The sequence below is a fragment of the Pristiophorus japonicus genome, chromosome 12, assembly GCF_044704955.1.
Source record: "Pristiophorus japonicus isolate sPriJap1 chromosome 12, sPriJap1.hap1, whole genome shotgun sequence".
Lineage (NCBI taxonomy): Eukaryota > Metazoa > Chordata > Chondrichthyes > Pristiophoridae > Pristiophorus > Pristiophorus japonicus.
Genome location: NC_091988.1, coordinates 14,868,842 through 14,888,786, shown reverse-complemented (window position 1 = coordinate 14,888,786; position 19,945 = coordinate 14,868,842). Strand labels below are relative to the sequence as shown.

At 42.3% G+C, this 19,945-nt stretch overlaps 1 protein-coding gene across 1 annotated transcript in view; it reads right to left on the bottom strand.

Moving 5' to 3' along the window:
• Positions 1–19,945, bottom strand: part of LOC139277139 (FERM domain-containing protein 4B-like) — a 419,374-nt gene that overhangs the window by 74,751 nt on the left and 324,678 nt on the right. Inside the window, 4 exon segments of the mRNA XM_070895191.1 lie at positions 6,762–6,848; positions 8,943–9,000; positions 11,328–11,393; positions 15,458–15,541. Coding sequence (XP_070751292.1) covers positions 6,762–6,848; positions 8,943–9,000; positions 11,328–11,393; positions 15,458–15,541 — 295 coding nt within the window.

The window sequence follows — 19,945 nt, the reverse complement described above, 5'->3', positions numbered from 1 at the left end:
TCCAAAAAAGAGAGCAACTCCTGGGGAAACTTGGGACCTATATATAATGAAATATTTTGCATCTAAAGCACATCCAGCATATCACATGTCTGTAAGCCTAAAATATAGGTGATTGGCTCAAATAATCAGTTTGATTGGTGTGAATCTGAACCACTTACTAGTTAGGAAAAGCTATCAAATAATCACCACAAAACCAAATGGCTTAATTCTTTTCAAAGTTATCATTCATGAACTGGCATGGACAATACTATAAAATCAACCAAACTGCTCAAGCAATTTTGCTCCAACATTTTTGAGTGGCCACTTTGTTTCCTGAGGCACAGTTTATAAAAATCTGAAAATGAACTTCATAATGTAACACATAATTCTCAAATAAATCACTAACGGCCATAACCATTTCAATTTCATCTCATAATCTGTCAAATTAAAAGTGGAAATCTGTGTCACAGTTAAACGTATAATTTGCGCAATATGAATGTGTCCATAACATGAAAAACCATCCATCACAATTTTCTGATTGGAGCAACTAATCTCGGCGAAGTTGACTTTGCTAATTTGCTCAAATATTGTCAGGTACGTAATGCTATAGGAGACAAGGAACACCAACCAATTCAATTGCTGAATTTTTTTTCTGAAAAGGTAACCACGACACAATGTACTAATCACAACACTCAATTTATGTCTTCAAAAGTTGTTTCAACATTAAAATGCTGTACAAAAGCATTTATATTACATGAAAAGTTAAATTAATAAAACTCCATTAAATGGGCAACTACATGTCAGAAATGCGTTTAAGGTGTGTCCTGTGCACCCTGCTCCTCTTTGCCGAGGCTGAGAATTGCATTTCTGCATTTGGCAGGTCCCACTGAGTACCCGGGCGAGGTCTGAAAGAAGAGGTTCGATGAAACAGTTAACTCCTAGAACACACCATTGTCACGGTGCGATTTTCATCGCTTCACCATCGGTGGCTGTGCCTTCAGCTGTCGGGGCCCGAAAGCTCTGGAATTCCCTCCCTAAACCTCTCCGCCTCTCTATCCTCCTTTAAGATGCTTCTTAAAATCTACCTCTTTGACCAAGCCTGTCCCAACACCACCATATGTGGCTCGGTGTCAAATTTTGTTTGGTAACATTCCTGTGAAGCATCGTGGGACATTTTACTATGTTAAAGGTGGTATATAAATTCAAGTTGTTGTTGTTGCTGCATGTGACAACTCCCAGAAAGTGATTTAAACCTGCTGCTATGTCCAACACAGTACACAGTATGGAGAATGACATTTATAAATATAAATTTGTAGCATGCTGTGAATGGCTAGTCCTGCTGTCAATTATAAAAAAGAATTCTGGTACTTTTAAAGACATACCCAATTTTCTTTTGAATAAGCAAAAAAAATAAAATCACTCAGGTTCAAAGGAAAATAAAAATTCTCTGAAGAGTTACCAAAACTGTCACTGCACCCCCAGCACCATTAAAGCAGGCCAACTTCGACTTCTCATGGGGCAGTGGACTTGATGTTACACGCCAAACGAGCCAAAGGTGAACAGCGGAAACGTTACAAGGACACCCTTAAAGCCTCCCTGATAAAGTGCGACATCACCACTGACACCTGGGAGACCCTGGCCAAAGACCGCCCCAAGTGGAGAAAGTGCATCCGGGAGGGCGCTGAGCTCTTTGAATCTCAACGTCGAAAGCGTGAAGAGGTCAAGCGCAGGCAGCGGAAGGAGCGTGCGGCAAATTAGTCCCACCCACCCCTTCCCTTGGCGAATGTCTGTCCCACCTGTGACAGGGTCTATGGCTCTCGTATCGGACTGTTCAGCCACCAAATAATTCACTTCAGGAGTGGAAGCAAATCCTTCTTTGATTCCGAGGGACTGCCTACGATGATGATGACAATTCTGTAAGCTTGCTCCTTGCTCCAATCTTCCATGATTCTCCCTCTCTGGCCGTCTGTCTTCCACTAGGCACAGCTTCCATGCTCAACCCTTTCACTGGGCTGGCTCCATTCCTTATTCCCCCATTGGAGTGTGCCCCCAGCCCCATTGCCAGCTCTTCCTCTATCCGTGCACCCCCACACTATGCTCCAGTCTTTAACTTGGAACGAGAACATGCGAATCACCAGACTCCAGACTGATTACTGCTGAGTTATAATACAGGAGATCATTTAATGCACTTACAATAACCTTGGAACAGGTTTTTAATGTTCAAAAGGCAGTTCATGTTAATATGACTAGAGCAAGCAGTCTTTAGGAGATCTGAATTGGCTCATTGCTTTGCATCAGGCATCAATCATAGAAACATAGAAAATAGATGCAGGAGCAGGCCATTCGGCCCTTCTAGCCTGCACCGCCATTTAATGAGTTCATGGCTGAACATGCAACATCAGTACCCCATTCCTGCTTTCTTACCATACCCCTTGATCCCCTTAGTAGGAAGGACTACATCTAACTCCTTTTTGAATATATTTAGTGAATTGTGTTTGGATCTCTCACTATGTAGGAAATATGTATACCAAATCAGACACAGCTCTTCAATGATTAATAAAATACGGTAAAGGTTTTAAAAAAGCAACATTAATTCCAGCTGCACTTTGTACACCCAAGTGCCAATTTGGTTCAGTTTATAGCACTCTGAGTCAGAGGGGTGTGGGTTTCAATGCTACTTCAGCATGCGCACTTAATATTAGGATAACACTTTAGTGCTGTACCAAGTAAGTAGTGGACTGTTGGAGGCATCTTTTGGACAAGATGATTAGCAGAAGCATTATTTGTCTGTTTTGAGTGGATAGAAATGATTCCACAGCACGACTTGCAGAGCGAGGAGTTCTCCTGCTATCCTGGCCAACCACCTTCATTCCACAAATGCCAGTTTAAACAGATTGGCTGGTCATTCAGCTCATGTGTAAATTGGCTGCCACGTTTGCCTAATAAAATTAGGTATTGCACTTCAAAAGTAATTCTTTGTCGCAAAGTTTCCTGAGGATGTTATGTGCAATATTAACGTAAGTTTATTTTTTCTTAAACTAGACATGGGTAGCAGCATCAGAAAGTAGGAGATGGGGGGTATAAAAATTAACTGCAGCAATTGTCAAATAATTTAATTAATAATAAAGGACTTGCATTTGTGTCTCGAAGTACAGGTACAACGTCTGAAATCCAGCAATCTCAGGACTGAGTCCGTGGCGGTCTTTGGGTTTTGCCGGATTTCGGACCTCGCTGTTGGCGCTTCTCGCCGCCCACCGATTCTCGCCACCTGCGGCCCCCCCCGGCGCTGCGTTTACCACCAGTTTCCTCGTCCCTTGCCGCCCGATGTCGCCATCTTGGCCGCCTCAAAAATGTCCGGTTTTCGGACAATTACGGTTTTCAGAATTCTGGATTCGGGACGTAGTACCTGTACTTCACACACAATTACTTTGATGTCTTTTTGATATACATTGATGACCTGGACTTGGGTATACAGGGCATAATTTCAACGTTTGCAGATTATGTGAAACTCAAATGTAGTAAACAATGAGGATGATAGTAACAGATTTCAGGAGGACAAACAGACTGGCAAAATGGGCAGACACATGCGAGATAAAATCTAACACAGAGAAGTGTGAATTTTGTTAGGAAAAATGAGGAGAGACATTATGAACTAAATGGTACAATTTTAAAGTGGGTGCAGGAACAGAGACACCTGGGGGGGGTGTACACACACACACATCTTTGAAGATGGCAGGACAAGGCTGTTAAAGAAGCATATGGGATCCGTGGCTTTATTAGTAGACGAAGAGAGTACAAAAGCAAGGAAATTCTGCCAAACCTTTATAAAACACTGGTTAAGCCTCAGCTGGGTATCGTGTCCACCACACTTTAGGAAGGAAGTCAAGGCCTTAGAGAGGGTGCGGAAGAAATTTACTAGAATGATGCCAGGGATGAGAGACTTCAGTTATCTGGAGAGACTGGAGAAGCTAGGATTGTTCTCCTAAAAGCAGAGATGGAGAAGGGGAGATTTGATAGAGGTGTTCAAAATCATTAAATAATTTTGATAATAGCAAATAATGAGAAACTGTTTCAGTGGAGGTGGTCAGTAATCAGAGGACACAAATTTAAGGTGATTGGCAAAAGAACCAGAGGTGACAAGAGGAAACATTTTTTTTTTAAAGTTAGTTGTTGTGATCTGGAATGCACTGCCTGATAGGGTGGTGGAAGTAGATTCAATAGTAACATTTAAAAAGGGAATTAGATAAATACTTGGAGAGACAAATTGCAGGGTTATGGGGAAAGAGCAGGGGAGTGGGATTAATTGGATAGCTCTCTCAAAGAGCTGGCATGATGGAACGAATGGCTGTGTCGTTCAAGGTTATAGTGACCGTTACATAGGTAAATATGGCAGCCATTTTGTACATAGGATTCCAGAAACAGCAATGAAATAAATTAACAATTAATTGGTTTTTGCTGGTGTTGGATGAGTAAAACCAAACAAAGTCCTTGTTGCCCCTCACATCCAGCAGGATCTTTAGGATCCTGAACTACAGGAACAGGTAAAAACCACCTTGGCTTAATGCATCATCCAAAAGGACAGTACTGCAACAACGCAGCACTCCCTCAGTATTGCACAGTAGGGTTAGCCTATGTTCTATGCTCGAATCCTGGTTTGGAACTTGAAACCCGAAATCTTCTGATTCAGAAGTTCAAGATATTACCAGTTTTTTAAAAAACTTAATTGCTCAAAGTAAATGAGAATGCATTCTCTCAATAAAATGAGAATGTGTTGTATTGTCAGAAGAAAAATGCTCCATAATTGAATTGAAGATTGCAGAATCTTTAGAAATCCACAATATATTTACATAGTGTTATCAGATTTCTTGTAAAGTTAGGTTCCGGGCAGTTCAAAACAGGGTTACAAATTAAAATATGATCAAATTCTTCAAATCTAACAATGCGTGTTAATTTCAACACAACAGAACACCATGCAACAGTAAGGGTATAAAACCACTGTACATCAGTATTCCTCCTGCACATACACATTCCCTAATTAAATAAGACTAGCTCGGAATGTGCAGAAAATCTGAAAAGATCAATAACATTTTGCATGTCTAGAACGAGAACGCAAAGTGATAATCATCAATAAGTAACACACTTAAAGGCTTCAGTTGCATTCATCAAAATAGAATTATGAATATGTAATTTTTCAAATCACAATTTCCCATGTGACAGCACATAGCCTCATATCCACCACCCCTTTTATTGCACTGAATAACACACCCTTCTTTTCGCACAATGCTGCACACTCAATTATATTTCTCTACATTTCTGAATTGAAGAGCGTACAGACTCATTGGCGCCTCGTCTCGTTACCTTCAATTAATTACACAAATAAAGATGAATGGGATCCCTCCATGGAGAGCTCACTCATTTGATTCCTGGATTGTCAAGGCAACCGTCTCTTTACCTTCCAAATCCAGAGCCCCAGTCTCAGTTATTTTAATCTGAACAAACATTGTGAAAGCTTCCTAGTGTTACAGCAGTGTTAGCAGATTTCCATAATTAAATTCTCGCTGATCTTTTGATCTGGGAACAAAGTATTTTAATGTTGGTGAACCATGCGCCCCATACCTAAACAGTCACTCAACACGATCTTAGAAAAGTAGCTGCATATAATAGAACGCCAGCAAAAAATTGCAGCCCAGTTATAACGTGGAACTGCTATCAATGCAACTGAAGCGGTGATAAATTATGAATGAGACTAGTCTTCAGATGGAGGCAAAAATTACAGTCCTGTTTTTGTGGCATTATAAACAGAAGCTTAACTAATGCAGATAGCATAAGCAGCAAAAGGGCTAAACCAGCTATATGACAAAAGCACTTCCACTCCTTTCTGTACAGTTGCCAAGTGGTTTTACGACCACTCATCTTGTGCAGAGTTCAGGCAGCACTGGAAAATAATACGGACAAGGAAAAAAGTTTTAAAGTCTTTCTGAAACAACTGCACACATGCAAGCTACTGCTGCTTAGTAACACATAGAAACATTGAAGGGCAGGGGAGAAGAACTAACAAGAACAACTTGCATTGATATAGTGACTTTAACAGAAAAACATCCAAGACCCTTCACCGTGGCGTAATCAAAAATAAATGGACGCCGAGACAACAGAAGGGATATTAGGAGGTGTTCCAAAGCTTGGTCGAAGAGGTGGGTTTTAAGGAGGGACTTCAAAGAGTAGTGGGAGATGGAGAGATAGAGGGCTCGAAGCAGGGAATTCCAGAGTATGGGGTTGTAAAAAAGGCCAGAGTTGGAGAAACGGAGAGATCAGGGTATGGGGTTGAAGGGCTGCAGGAGATTACAAGGATAAACAGGAGCAAGGCCATGAAGAGATTTGAATACGAGAATTTTCAATCAGAGATGCTGGGGTACTGGGAGCCAATGTAGGTCAGTGTACCAGAAACGATGTGCATCAAGAACGATGGTTCACTTTGCCCTCCCTAGCCCAGCGTCCGAGGTCAACTAATGACACAAACAAGTGGCCTGGTTTTAAAGGAAACCCGTCTTCTTTGCTGAGATGAACATGAACATTACATCATTTCATCTTGAAATGTTTTCACAACATAATATAGATCATGTGTGTTTGACTGAAAAACAGTTTACCTCGCACTTTTACAGGAGGACAATATCCTTTTGAAATCCATTTAATGTCAAGATCAAAGGCTTTTAAAACTATCCAACTTAAATTAATTTATCTTTAGACTATATTTCTGTACCAAACAGTTTGTACTTCATCTTTACCTTTCTGGGTTTGACTTTATCATGAAAGTCGTATTGCCCAATTCCTTTGCAACCAATTCCAAGCCACCAGGGAATTCCTTGTTTATCCTAAAGAGGTAAAAAAGAGGTCACAAAAATTTCACATCATCATTTGCACACTTATCCTTTCAGTATTCAGAATGCCTGAAAAAAAGTCACATCTATTCAGATCACCACTCTCAATTACATCACCTTTCTTTTCATAATAACTGCACTAGTTGAACTTTACATGAACTACAGCTTTGACAGTAATTACCCTGCATTTGCTGAGACTTGAGATGAAGTACACCTACATGCCACACACTTCTAAATGTTGGGTAAAAAGAATAATAACCCTGCAACAAAATCTGTTTCTTTTTTAAAATAGATCAGGCAATAACATCTCGGGCTGACATGGTGTCTCACTTTACAGCATTTAACACAAGAAATATAAATAGAATGCAGTAAAGATGCAGTCTTTTGGGTTTTGGTTATTTTTATTGCTTTGCATGAAGGGGCAAGGACTGTTGGAAGTCCATTTGTAGATTATAATCTTTGTTATTTTTTTTACAAATGGCCATTTTAGAAGATCACCAGGTTGTTTTTGAAAAAATATATTGCATAGCATGGTGATAAAAGTGCAACATCCTCACTGACACCTGGGAAGTCCCTGGCCAAAGACCACCCTAAGTGGAGGAAGAGCATCTGAGAGGGCGCTGAGCACCTCGAGTCTCATCGCCGAGAGCATGCAGAAACCAAGCGCCGGCAGCGGAAGGAGCGTGCGGCAAACCAGTCCCACCCTCCCCTTTCCCTCAACCACTGTCTGTCCCACCTGTGACCGGGACTGTGGTTCTTGTATTGGACTGTTCAGCCATCTAAAAACTCATTAAGAGTGGAAGGAAGTCTTCCTCGATTCCGAGGGACGGCCTATGATGATGATAATGATGATGCTGCTTATTCATTTTTTTAAGCAACAGGAAGATTCCCGCTTCAGTTCCTGATCTGCTCTTCGATAGCTAATTTTAACCAGGGCAACATATGGCTGCAACATCCTTGGTTAGGGTTCCTGATGCCAAATACTATCCAGTGATCAATGCTGCAAAGTGCACATGGGAACATTGGACTTGGCTGTGATGTCTTGAACGGCTGGATAACTTACTTTTACACATCAAGATGGGCTACTTCCCAATATTACAACAGTGATTACACTTCAAAAGTACTTTGCAGTTCCTCGCAGGTGACCCGCGATGAACCATCTGCGGCAGGTCGGGGCCATAAAAGGAACATACCACTACAAGGTACAGTGCCAGCCAGTCCGGGAGGGCGACGGCTGTGAAGAGGGCGATTAATTGGAGGTCACCAAAATCCAGGTCGCTGATTGGAGCGTGGGCAGGTACAGCAAGGGCGGGGCAAAGGAGTGGCGAGAGATTGTAGAGCGGCATGATCGGGGCCCAGGAGAGGCGAGAGTTCGGGGCCCAGGAGAGGCGAGGGCTCAGGGGCAGCACGGGCCCAGCCCACACTGCGATATGTGTGCGCACTAGGTCCGTGCAGCAGAGCTGGTCGCCAGTCGTCTTGGTTAACCCTTGCCCCTGGACCAAGTGTGGTGGCTGGTGTGCAATGGGCACCACGTTAAAAGAATCCACACACGGGCATCTTCCACCCTTCAGGATGTAGTTCGGGATCGGGAATATTAGGTCCTTCATTGAAACACCTGTGAACTCATCCTTTTTTGGCATGGAAGCAGGTCATCCTCGATACGAGGGATCACCTAAGAGAAGGACATTGCAGGCTGTAAAGTGCTTGTGACGTGCTGTGGTGGTAAAAGGCTATATAAATGCTTACTTGTCTAAGGCATGAAAGAAATACCAGTGCCTGTAGAGCTGTAAACCAATTTGCATCATTGCAGACAGGAGGAGAAAAGGGGAGAGAAAATAAAAATAGAACACTAACAATTTGAGAAGAGAAAACAAGTGTTCAACAAGTGTTCAGAGAAATCATAAGAAGAATTACCATCAATGAGGGGGAAAAAAAAAATCCATGGTGATGGAATGGGAGAGACAGAAAACCACAGGACACTCACAGTAAGAAAGTCATAAATGAAAAAGCCTTTCTTCTAAACAAACCCACACTGTCCATGAGTAAAAAGCACATCACAGTGCCAAGCACACACATTTAATGACTAACCTTTACTCCATAGTAATGAATACCATAGGTAGGAAGAGCTTCCACTACAGTCATATAACTGAAAAAAGAAAGAGTTAGTTATGCAGAGTGCAAACGTGTTTCTCTTACAAATAAGTTTTCCTTGTTCAAAATGAACTCTCAACTCAATTAATAACATTACTATTGGGCTAATTAGATGCAGTTGGGCAAAAAAGTTGACAGCTTAAGGTATGCCTTCATACAAATACCTGAAAAAAATGCAACTTTATTGGAATGTGAATTTAGATAGAACATTTTCAACATCCGCCTAATCTTTTATCCTTGGGGTTAAGTGAACACAGATTTTTGTGCCATGGTCATAGTTTTTCCACTGAAACTGCAGTATTCATTGTTTATAAAATGATATATGCTCCAATCTTATGAATCTTCATTTGTTACAAATAAGAAGTAAACAAAATACATTGCCGTTGCTTGATTAAGCTCCTTAATAGCACAGGCATAAAATGAGTTAATCGGAGGTGTAGTTTGGACAGAGAAAATAGCCACGGAGTTATTTTGGTTACAGGCTTGGCTGCAACACAATCATTTGATGGCCCGTTGAACCATTTCTCTGGCAGGCATAAAGTGCAATTCTATCAACTATTATAATTCCACAGAGGTCGCCTTCAGTTTGAGTCAGGAGGACTCAGCCTCAACAAGCTTCTCCGCACGGTTTGTTTCAAAGGGTTTCCACATCAGTTTATCTGCTGAGAGTCAATAAATGATCGGCAGAACGCAGCTGCCATGTTTCCGTTTGTTGCACTAATTATTTATACCACTTGACCATCGAGAAATGTTACCCTGAAATCGGATTGTACAATCATACTGCATGGTTTTTAAAATCAGACAACTCACTGCAATTAGTAGCACGGAAATAATTTAGGTATTGTGTACCAAAGCACTGCGACCGGTGAACTGCAAAGTTTTGATTTACCTGGTCCAGCTACTTCAGAATAAGGAATGTGTCATCCAGTTTTATTTTTTTATAATGCTCATACTTTGTGATTTCAACTTTTTGTTCACGCAATGAAAGTGAAATAAAACCATTGTACCTTTTTTGATTTGTCAACAGAAATATGTTCTGTATGTTTTAAAATCTGCAGGAGTTTACATAAAACACAAAATGGGTTTTAATAATTCTAAGTATTTATGATGTATACATAATAGCCAACGGTAGGGCATGGATAGATAACTTAATTCCATATTTAATGTAGGAAAAATAGAAATTAGTTATCAAATCTTCAAGACATGAGAATTTGATATCAATGGTTCTCCATTCACCCGATATTTTTCACACAAACTATTTATTAGCTTTGATGCAGCAGCGAGTAGGTAAATTGATTGTTGGAATTATGTCGCACTTTTAAAATACTCCTAAACTACTATCTGAATAGGCCATAAAACTAAAACATTCTTAGGCTGACGCAGTACAAATTGCAAAATCATAGGCACCAGTTGTAAACAGACTTAAAATAGTTAGCAGCCTTCGTTGCCTGCCGTTACCACAAAAGTTCAATTCCTATTTCAGAGATTTTGAAGATGGTCACTGGATCATCAGCGCTGTAAACTGGGAGAATGGCGTCAAACAATAAAATGCCTTGTGTAGTCACAGCACATGCCATGAAAAATTAGCACAAAAAAAGTACTAGATTAAAAATATAATTTTCCCCTTTCCCCAGGTCTCCCTCCACACACATCATTTTTGGACTAAGAGGGCTCTACCAATGCATTTTGTGACCATTATTAAATGGCAATTTTCCTCCATGAAGGGAAGCCTGGATGCCATGGTTCAGACTGGGAATTTAAACAGAGTTTCACATTATGCAGAAATGCAATAACCTTATGCGTATAGAATTTGCCAACTTCCACTCCTGAGCTGACAATCACTCGTGTGATCTAGTCACATATACAGAAATTCTCCCTCCCATTCCCAATTTTTGCCCCATCCTGTCCCGAAGTGCAAACTTATGATCGTCAAGTGATTTTTCACATTACCCTAAACGGAGAGTGTTAACAGGATATTCAACTGTGATGGGCATCACAGCCGAGGCCAATATCCAATCGCACATTTTTCACCAGGGTCAGTGATCAGAAACATGGATCCCGTTTGCTATTTCCCATTCCGAGCCCAGGTGCATCAAACCTAGCCGTCACACTCCAGCTGAAATCAGCAAACTCAGAACAGGCTGAGAAGCAAAGTTGGGATCATTTGTTCTGTATGGCTTAGTAAATCACAGGCACCTTTACCCACTAAGCAATTGGAGAACGTGAGTTATTTTGTGAAATTAATTATTCTTTACTCTCCATGAGTTGCATACAGCTTGAGAACTGAGTAACAGGTTACAAACGGAACAGATATGCACTTACTTGACAATTGCTTGTCCTCTGCTGCGACCTCTCAGTTTTTTGTAGTAGTTGATCACTCGATCCTCACTGCAAGCACAAACAGAACGTAACACTTTAGTGCAGACCAGAAACTTCCAGTCGACACAGTATGCTTCGCCATACAGCCACTCACCATGTGTGGTTTGTATAAGGTGTTAATTTAATGAGAACAATTTATCTGTTCTGCCCAATAAGCAAGTGGCTGCCCTGCATAGCTGTGCAGAAAATGCTGTCTGGTCCAATGTCACTTTAATTTAACTGGAATGGTTTGCATCTTTGATTCCTAAACTGCCACACAAGAACCCGTTGCTGCTGATTAGCCAAGCTCATTCATGTCATCATTTATATTCAACAATTAATACAACACACAATACTTGCTGCATAGGAGATATTTTTAGGCAGGCATTTATATTGTGGCAAGGTCAACGAAAGAACTTCCATTTATATAGCACCGTTCATGACCTCAGGACGTCCCAAAGGGCTTTACAGCCAATGAAGTGCTTTTTAAGATTTAAACCAATCGAAAAAGGTAATTTGGAAATGGAAAATTTGGATGACGGCATTTTCAATTAAGAATTATGAGGAACCTTGAATGAATAGTATCACTATTTCAGCCACACCATCAACAGTGGTAAATGTGCACACACCTGACTGCACTGGAAAATGTGATTCTCCGTTACCACTAGTACTGCAGTGGAGTATTTCACCGCAGCAATGAACCACCACCTATTCACCAACCTGATAAGGTCACTACTTGCACCATTAGCAGGGTAGGTAATTTGTGCAGATACAAAAATTTGAATATCATTCATGGAACTCATTAAATTATCGCCATCCAGCTCTTCCCAATGGCCTAGCAAGAAAAGGCACTGTCTAGTGTAGGTCAGAGCTAGAGAAACAAGTGATAAAAGGTGCAATTTATAGTCTGCTGATTTAACTGATCATAGCCAGAGCAGCAGTTGGGGCATTGTCGTCTTCCCCTTCCCCCTCAGCACCGAGGGGGACATCAAACAAGCCAAGATTCACACTCCTCACTGTTATCCAGTGATCTCTTCTGGGAAGTGCATGCGTGGATATCAGGGGAGCACAGTATTAGCCTCGACTGTGATGTCACCCATTGTTGAATAGCTGCACTCAAACTATCTTGGTCACATGAAGAATGTAATCTACACCAGCAGGAATCAGTAACTTCAAGGATTGAGGGGAGAAAATTGAAACCAGCAAGAGTATTTTTAAATTAGATGTTGGTTAAAAAGTTAATCTTCACTTTGGGCACTGTATTCTGGAGTATTTTGAAATTTGGTGTGACATGATCCTGGAGAAGGGAAATTAGATTAAAATAGATAGATCAAATAGACACAATAGGCTAAATGGATGCCATTTGCACTGGCATTTCTAGAACTCTGACAGAACAACTTGCATTTATATAGCATCTTTAACATGGTGAAATGCCCTGAGGCGCTGCACCGGAGTCTTGTTTGCCAAAATTTGACACAGAGCCACATAATATATCAGGACAGGTGACCACAGCTTGTTCAAAGAGGTAGGTTTTAAGGAGCGCCTTAAAGGAAGAGAGAAATAGTGATGCGGAGAGATTTAGGGAGGGAATTCCAGAATTAAAAAGCTAGTTGGTAAGTGAACAAAGTTGGTAAGTGCCTTGTCCAGTGTGGTACTGAGCTAGAGAGACCGGGAAGGTCCAGGTTTGATCCCATGTCTGTGTTAACTGATCTCAACTGCACCACAGGCACAACAATTCATTGCAGCACTCTTGGCTTAGGGAGGGCATTTTTAAAAAAAAGAGCCAAGGCTCCCGCTCGTTATCCAGCAACTCCTACTGCAGAATGCGCACCAACATCAGCGTCCTCGTCCAAGCTAACATCCCCAGCATTGAAGCACTGACCACATTCGATCAACTCCGCTGGGCAGGTCACATAGTTTGCATGCCAGACACGAGACTCCCAAAGCAAGTGCTCTACATGGAGCTCCTTCACGGTAAACGAGCCAAAGGTGGGCAGCGGAAACGTTACAAGGACACCCTCAAAGCCTCCCTGATAAAGTCCCGACATCCCCACCGACACCTGGGAGTCCCTGGCCAAAGACTGCCCTAAGTGGAGAACGTGCATCCGGGAGGGCGCTGAGCACCTCGAGTCTCAACGCCGAGAGCATGCAGAAATCAAGTGCAGGCAGCGGAAGGAGCGTGCGGCAAACCAGTCCCACCCTCCCCTTCCCTCAACGACTATCTGTCCCACCTGTGATAGAGTCTGTGGCTCTCGTATTGGACTGTTCAGCCACCAAAGAACTCACTTCAGGAGTGGAAACAAGTCTTCCTCTATTCTGAGGGACTGCCTATGATGATGACGACTGCAGAATGGACATGTGTGAACCTCGGTGAGGGTTGTTTGGGTTCAGCCATGATGTCCGCTTTGGGCAAATAACCCATCAACACGCTCAGTCTAGAGACACACAATGAATGCCACTTGGATGATGCTTGCAGCATCCCTGGAAGTCTACCCTCAAGTCCCTGTCTTCGGTGGAGGAAAGGAGAAAATATTGTTTACCACCTTATCAAATATATACTTACAGTAACTTTAATTCAGTAATATTGATAACATACAATTGTTCAGTAAAATTCTGGTTTACCTGGACTGGTTCATTCAGTTTTTTTCCCATTAATCCAACAGCCTTGATGAAATAGAGTAAGATTCTGGTATCACCAGGTCTTCTCGTTAGGCAGTCCTTCGGAGTCGAGGATGACTTGCTTCCACACTAATATGAGTTCACAGGTGACTGATGAGACCAATGTGGGGCCTACAGTCTCTGTCACAGGTGGGGCAGGCGGTGGTTGGAGGGACGGGTGGGTGGGCTGCTCGGGTTGTCGTGCGCTCCTTCCGCTGTTTGCACTTGGCTTCCGCGTGCTCCCGACGAAGAGACTCAAAGTGTTCGACGCCTTCCCGGATGCTTCTCCTCCACTTTGAACGATCTTGGGCCAGACATCCCAGGTGTCAGTGGGGATATTGCACTTTTTCAAGGAGGTCTTGAGGGTGTACTTGAAGCATTTTCTCTGCCCACCTGGGACTCACTTGCCGTGTTGGAGCTCAGAGTAGAGCACTTGTTTCGGGAGTATAGTATCGGGCATGCAGACGATGTGGCCCATCCATCGGAGTCGATCGAACGTGGTCAATGCTTCGATGCTGGCCTGAGCAAGAACACTGGTGCGCCCATCCGGCTAATGGATTTGCAGAATCTTGCGGAGGCAGCATTGATGGTACTTCTCCAGTGCTTTGAGGTGTCTGCTGCACATAGTCCATGTCTCTGAAGCATATAGGAGGGCGGGTATCATGATTGCTCTGTAGACCATCAGCTTGGTGTAGGGTTTGAGGTCCGGGTCTTCAAACACTCTCTTCCTCAGGCGACCGAAGGCTGCACTGGCACACTGAAGGCGGTGTTGGACTTATTCATCGATGTCTGTCCTTGCTGAAAATAGGCTCCCGAGGTATGGAAAGTGGTCCACGTTGTCCAAGGCGTCGTCATGGAACTTGATAATCGGGGGGCAGTACTTTGTGACAGGGGCAGGTTGGTAGAAAACCTTTGTCTTACGGATGTTTAGTGTAAGGCCCATAACTCCCGTACGGTTTGGTGAAGGTGTTGTCAATGGTTTGGAGTTCGACCTCCGTGTGCGCAAACGCAAGCGTCATCTGCGTACTGTAATTCAATGATGGAGGATGGGATGACTGGACTGGAGGCGACGGAGGTTGAACAATTTCCCATTTGTTCTGTGGATTAAGTTCCACTCCAGCAGGGAGCTTATTAAGGGTGAGATGGAGCATTGCAGCAAGGAAGATTGAGAAGAGCTTTATACTATTGGTATAAAGTGCATGGCTAACTGGAGGTAGATTCGCATAACATGAATACAGCACTATCATTGTCAGTCACTCAATACAATTTGTTGCAATAATAAAACAAGGTGCTTAACCATTTATATAAAGCTATTATGGTTTCGTCTTGGACGTTTTACCTTTGATATCCTGCATATTGAAGTATTTGCTGTTATTCATGCATCAAAAAAGTCTTGCATTTCCCATTAACAGTTTGTGTAACTGTAACCTACTTACCAATATGCAAGTGATGGATGTTCCTGCAATGCTCGAGTAGGAAGGGCTGGGAGTTTCTTTAGTTCTTCTCTTGCACTTTCATCACTGAGAAACAAGTAGATTAAAGTGCAGCAATTATCACTGGAATATGAATGTCCAACAGTCAGTATCATTCCCTTTACTATTGATCACAGTAATTGTCCATTATCCAGTGAACACACATGTTCCAGCTGCTACAACCTCAGGGCATTTTGTGGAGCTTTGTGCGCACCGATGAGATATAAACTTGAAATGTCAAGTTAAATAGAAGAGAGCTTAAAATAACAACAGATGCTGCTAGAAATACATAGCACGTTGGTCAGAACTGGAAGATCGAGATATAAGTTAACATTTGGATCTGACACTTCATCAGGACTTCATTTCCAGTAAGATCTGCTGAATAGAGATCAGAAATAGGGACCATGACGGATATCTCCTTCATCAAACCCAATGACACTGTGGCCAATTAGAGTCACGCCCACCACCTTGGATGAAATATGCTTGCTTAGCACAGACGGATTGAAACTGGGATCTTTCTGGTTTCGCTACGGACTGGATAAACACATTCAGCCATCAAGGAGCTGCATTTTCTTAATTTATTCCAAATGATGGAGTCTTTAACTCATTTCTACTTCATTGCAGCTAATCATTTGAGGTTATTCATCTCGAGGGTTTTATGATGCCCATTAGCACGGTTGAGTACTACCACAAAATATATAACAAAACACCAAAATAAGTTGGCTCATATCTTCTACATCACCAATCTAAACTTGTGTGGGGTAGCAATATTTTCATCTTCAACATCAGGATTCCCTTACCGGCAAATCTGCCTTGTTTGTACAGTATATCAAATTTGGCAAAAGTGGTACCAGCACATGGCATTCAGTAAAAAGTTTTGTTTGCATTCTTTTCCACTGTATATGAAGCGTTCCCTGGGGTTTGGGCCTTCTCCTTCCCTCAGACACGCCGTTGTCCCTCAGATGCACTTGGGTGGTGAGAGTCAACCTTATAAAGTGAGTGTGGTGAATCTAATTAATTAATTGTTCAGTGAAAACTCGCCCCACTCATGTACAAACCCAATTTGTTCATAGTTACAATAATGCTAAAATAAATTGCTACTCCACATGAGTTTTGATTGGTGATATAGAAGATCTGAGCCAACTTACTTTGAAGTGTTTTATGTTATATATTCTGTGGTAGTACTTGACAGTGCTAATGGGCAACATAAAACTCTCAAGAGATGAATAACATTAAATGATTAACTCATTTCTACTTCATTACAGCCAGACTCCATCATTACTGAATAAAAGTTGCCACAATAAAAACCTGAGATAGTAAGGGGTAACATTTCAACAGACAACCAATACGTTTCAAAAATGCTTGTTAAATACAAGACATTTTAATTTTATTTTAATATAGTTAATATAGTGTCATTTTTTTAAAAAGTGAATCGCTTGCACCAAAATCTTAAATCACAAGGAACTAGATTATGGATTTCACTTACTTTGTGGTATCACAAACGATGTATTTTCAGAAACATTAATTGCTGGAAAACATGTGCACAAAATGCTAGCAAATAACATTACTATTTCCCTAAATATAGGATACTAGGATGAATCCAATTTATTCTCTCTGCAGGAGTGATACTTTATAAACAATGTTGTCAATCAACATATGGGGATCTAGAATTCATTTCTTATTTAGGGCGTACTGGTACTACAGGATTTGCATTAGTACAAAGCTATTTTGGTTTTGCACGGACACTAAATGTATGTAGTATAAATTGATTGTCAAGACCCAATTGACTCCAAGCAAAGTAGAGCTTTAACCCCTCAGGTGACAAGTCAGTCACCGACTCCAGATTCAATCTGCATTTGCACTAGAAACTGCGGCATTAATACAAAGCAAAACTGTTTTCCACCAACACTTGTAGTTGTTAGGATCCTCGACCAGGTCAACATCCCCAGCATTGAAGCACTAACCACACTTGATCAGCTCCGCTGGGCAGGCCACGTGTCTGGCATGCGGACAGAGATTCCGAAAGCAAGCGCTCTTCTCGGAACTCCTTCACGGCAAACGAGCCAAAGGTGGGCAGAGGTAACGTTACAAGGACACCCTCAAAGCCTCCCTGATAAAGTGCAACATCCCCACTGACACCTGGGAGTCCCTGGCCAAAGACCGCCCTAAGTGGAGGAAGTGCATCCAGAAGGGCGCTGAGCACCTCGAGTCTCATCGCCGAGAGCATGCAGAAACCAAGCGTAGGCAGCAGAAAGAGCGTGCGGCAAACCAGTCCCACCCTCCCTTCCCTCAACGACTATCTGTCGCACCTGTGACAGGGACTGTGGCTCTCGTATTGGACTGTTCAGTCACCTAAGGACTCATTTTAAGAGTGGAAGCAAGTCTTCCTCGATTCAAAGGGACTGCCTATGGATGAGTTGTAGGTTGAATGCACCCTTAACGTTTCAAGCATATTCTAGCTTTGCATACTAATTTAGCTAAGTTTGAATCTCCTGAACTGGTGAAAACCAGAGCTATGTTGTCATCCTAGAAAAGTAAATACCTGTAGCTGCACAGGCTCCACATTTAACCCTATCCAGAGAGTCAAATAAATGGTTGCTGCTGAATGCTCCCAACATGATGCCGCTGAAGACAGGATACAACATCTTACTATAAAGTCACCGCTGCTGTTTGGGTGTTGCCAGGGATGGAGTGGAAGGTACAAAGAATGCACTCACTTTCACTTTTACAGGGCAAAGTGTGAAGGTTAATAATGTGTTGTACTTGGGCCTCAACAACACATCTTCCATATACACATGCACACCATGTTTAATCATCATTCACGTCAGATACTCTTTATCCTAGACAATGTATAATCCACAGTCATTCTCCATTATTAATGCATACTATATTTATAATCTTTAAATATTTTATGACATTTTGCTGTTCATAATGAAATAATTATTGCCGTTGAAATAAATCCTCACTACTTTAAAGGACAATTATAAATAGTTTATAGACCGTAAACTAATTTATTCCTAACTAATGTTGAAAACTGGCATCTGATGAATGATTTAACAGAGCAGCCCACCTTGGAAGGTATGGGAAGAAACTATATAACAGGTCAGTAACCGCACCGAACATATTTTAGATCAAATTTAAATTTTAATGATTAACATTTTAATGATGTGCATAAGAGAGATGCGAGAGAGAAATGACAATAAAATGGCACTCCTTGTCTGAAACAGGGCACTGCTCATGTCAACCTGAATAGGCCACCCTGTCCCCTTTGGACCAATGCAAAAGTCCAAGACAGCAAATGATCAAAGTAACCATTATAAAAGGAGTCATTGAACACTGGGGGGAGATCTCAAACAAAAGCAAAAAAATGCTGCAAATATACAGATGAGTCATATCTGTGAAGGGAAAAGACAGGTTATGACAATTCATGTGCACAACTTTCATCAGACAGGCCCGTCATGTATTTCCAGCATTTCTGTATTTCCAGCTTTTCCGCATGAACCTACAAATCGCCTGGGAGGACAGACGCACCAACATTAGCATCCTCGACTAGGCCAACATCCCCAGCATTGAAGCACTGACCACACTTGATCAGCTCCGCTGGGCAGGCCACATAGTTTGCATGCCAGACACGAGACTCCCAAAGCAAGCGCTCTACTCCAAACTCCTTCACCGCAAACGAGCCAATGGTGGGCAGAGGAAACGTTACAAGGACACCCACAAAGCCTCCCTGACAAAGTGCGACATCCCCACTGACATCTGGGAGTCCCTGGCCAAAGACGGCCCTAAGTGGAGAAGGTGCATCCAGGAGGGCGCTGAGCACCTCGAGTCTCATCGCCGAGAGCATGCAGAAACCAAGCGCCGGCAGCGGAAAGAGCGTGCGGCAAACCAGTCCCACCCACCCCTTCCCTCAACGACTATCTGTCCCACCTGTGACAGGGACTGTGGTTCTTGTATTGGACTGTACAGCCACCTAAGGACTCATTTTAAGAGTGGAAGCAAGTCTTCCTCGATTCCGAGGGACTGCCTATGACGATGTTTTATTTCAGATTTCCGCCATTTACACGGTTTCTTTGTGTTACTGGGAGGTGCTGGTGGATTGGATGCAGGCTAACTAACATGGTGCTCATTTTCAAAATGGATGACAAATCCAGGGAATGAGAGACATATCAGACTTTTACTTCAATACCAAGATTGTAAAAACTTTGGGGGCTAGAAATTTGCCAACTTTGTGACCAGAGTTTTGGCGATATTTCACCATATTTGGCGAAAACCTAGTCGGCGGGAAATTTGGTAACGTTTTACTGTGGCGCTTTCCACGTACCCCTGGAGAGAGGAGCGCCGCCATGCAAGACCCGAAATAGCGCTTTCGCCAAAAATGTGGCTTTCTTCGCACCCGTATTCTGCGCTCAGAATACTGACAGGGAAAAATCTGTCATAGCAGCCCTGCCA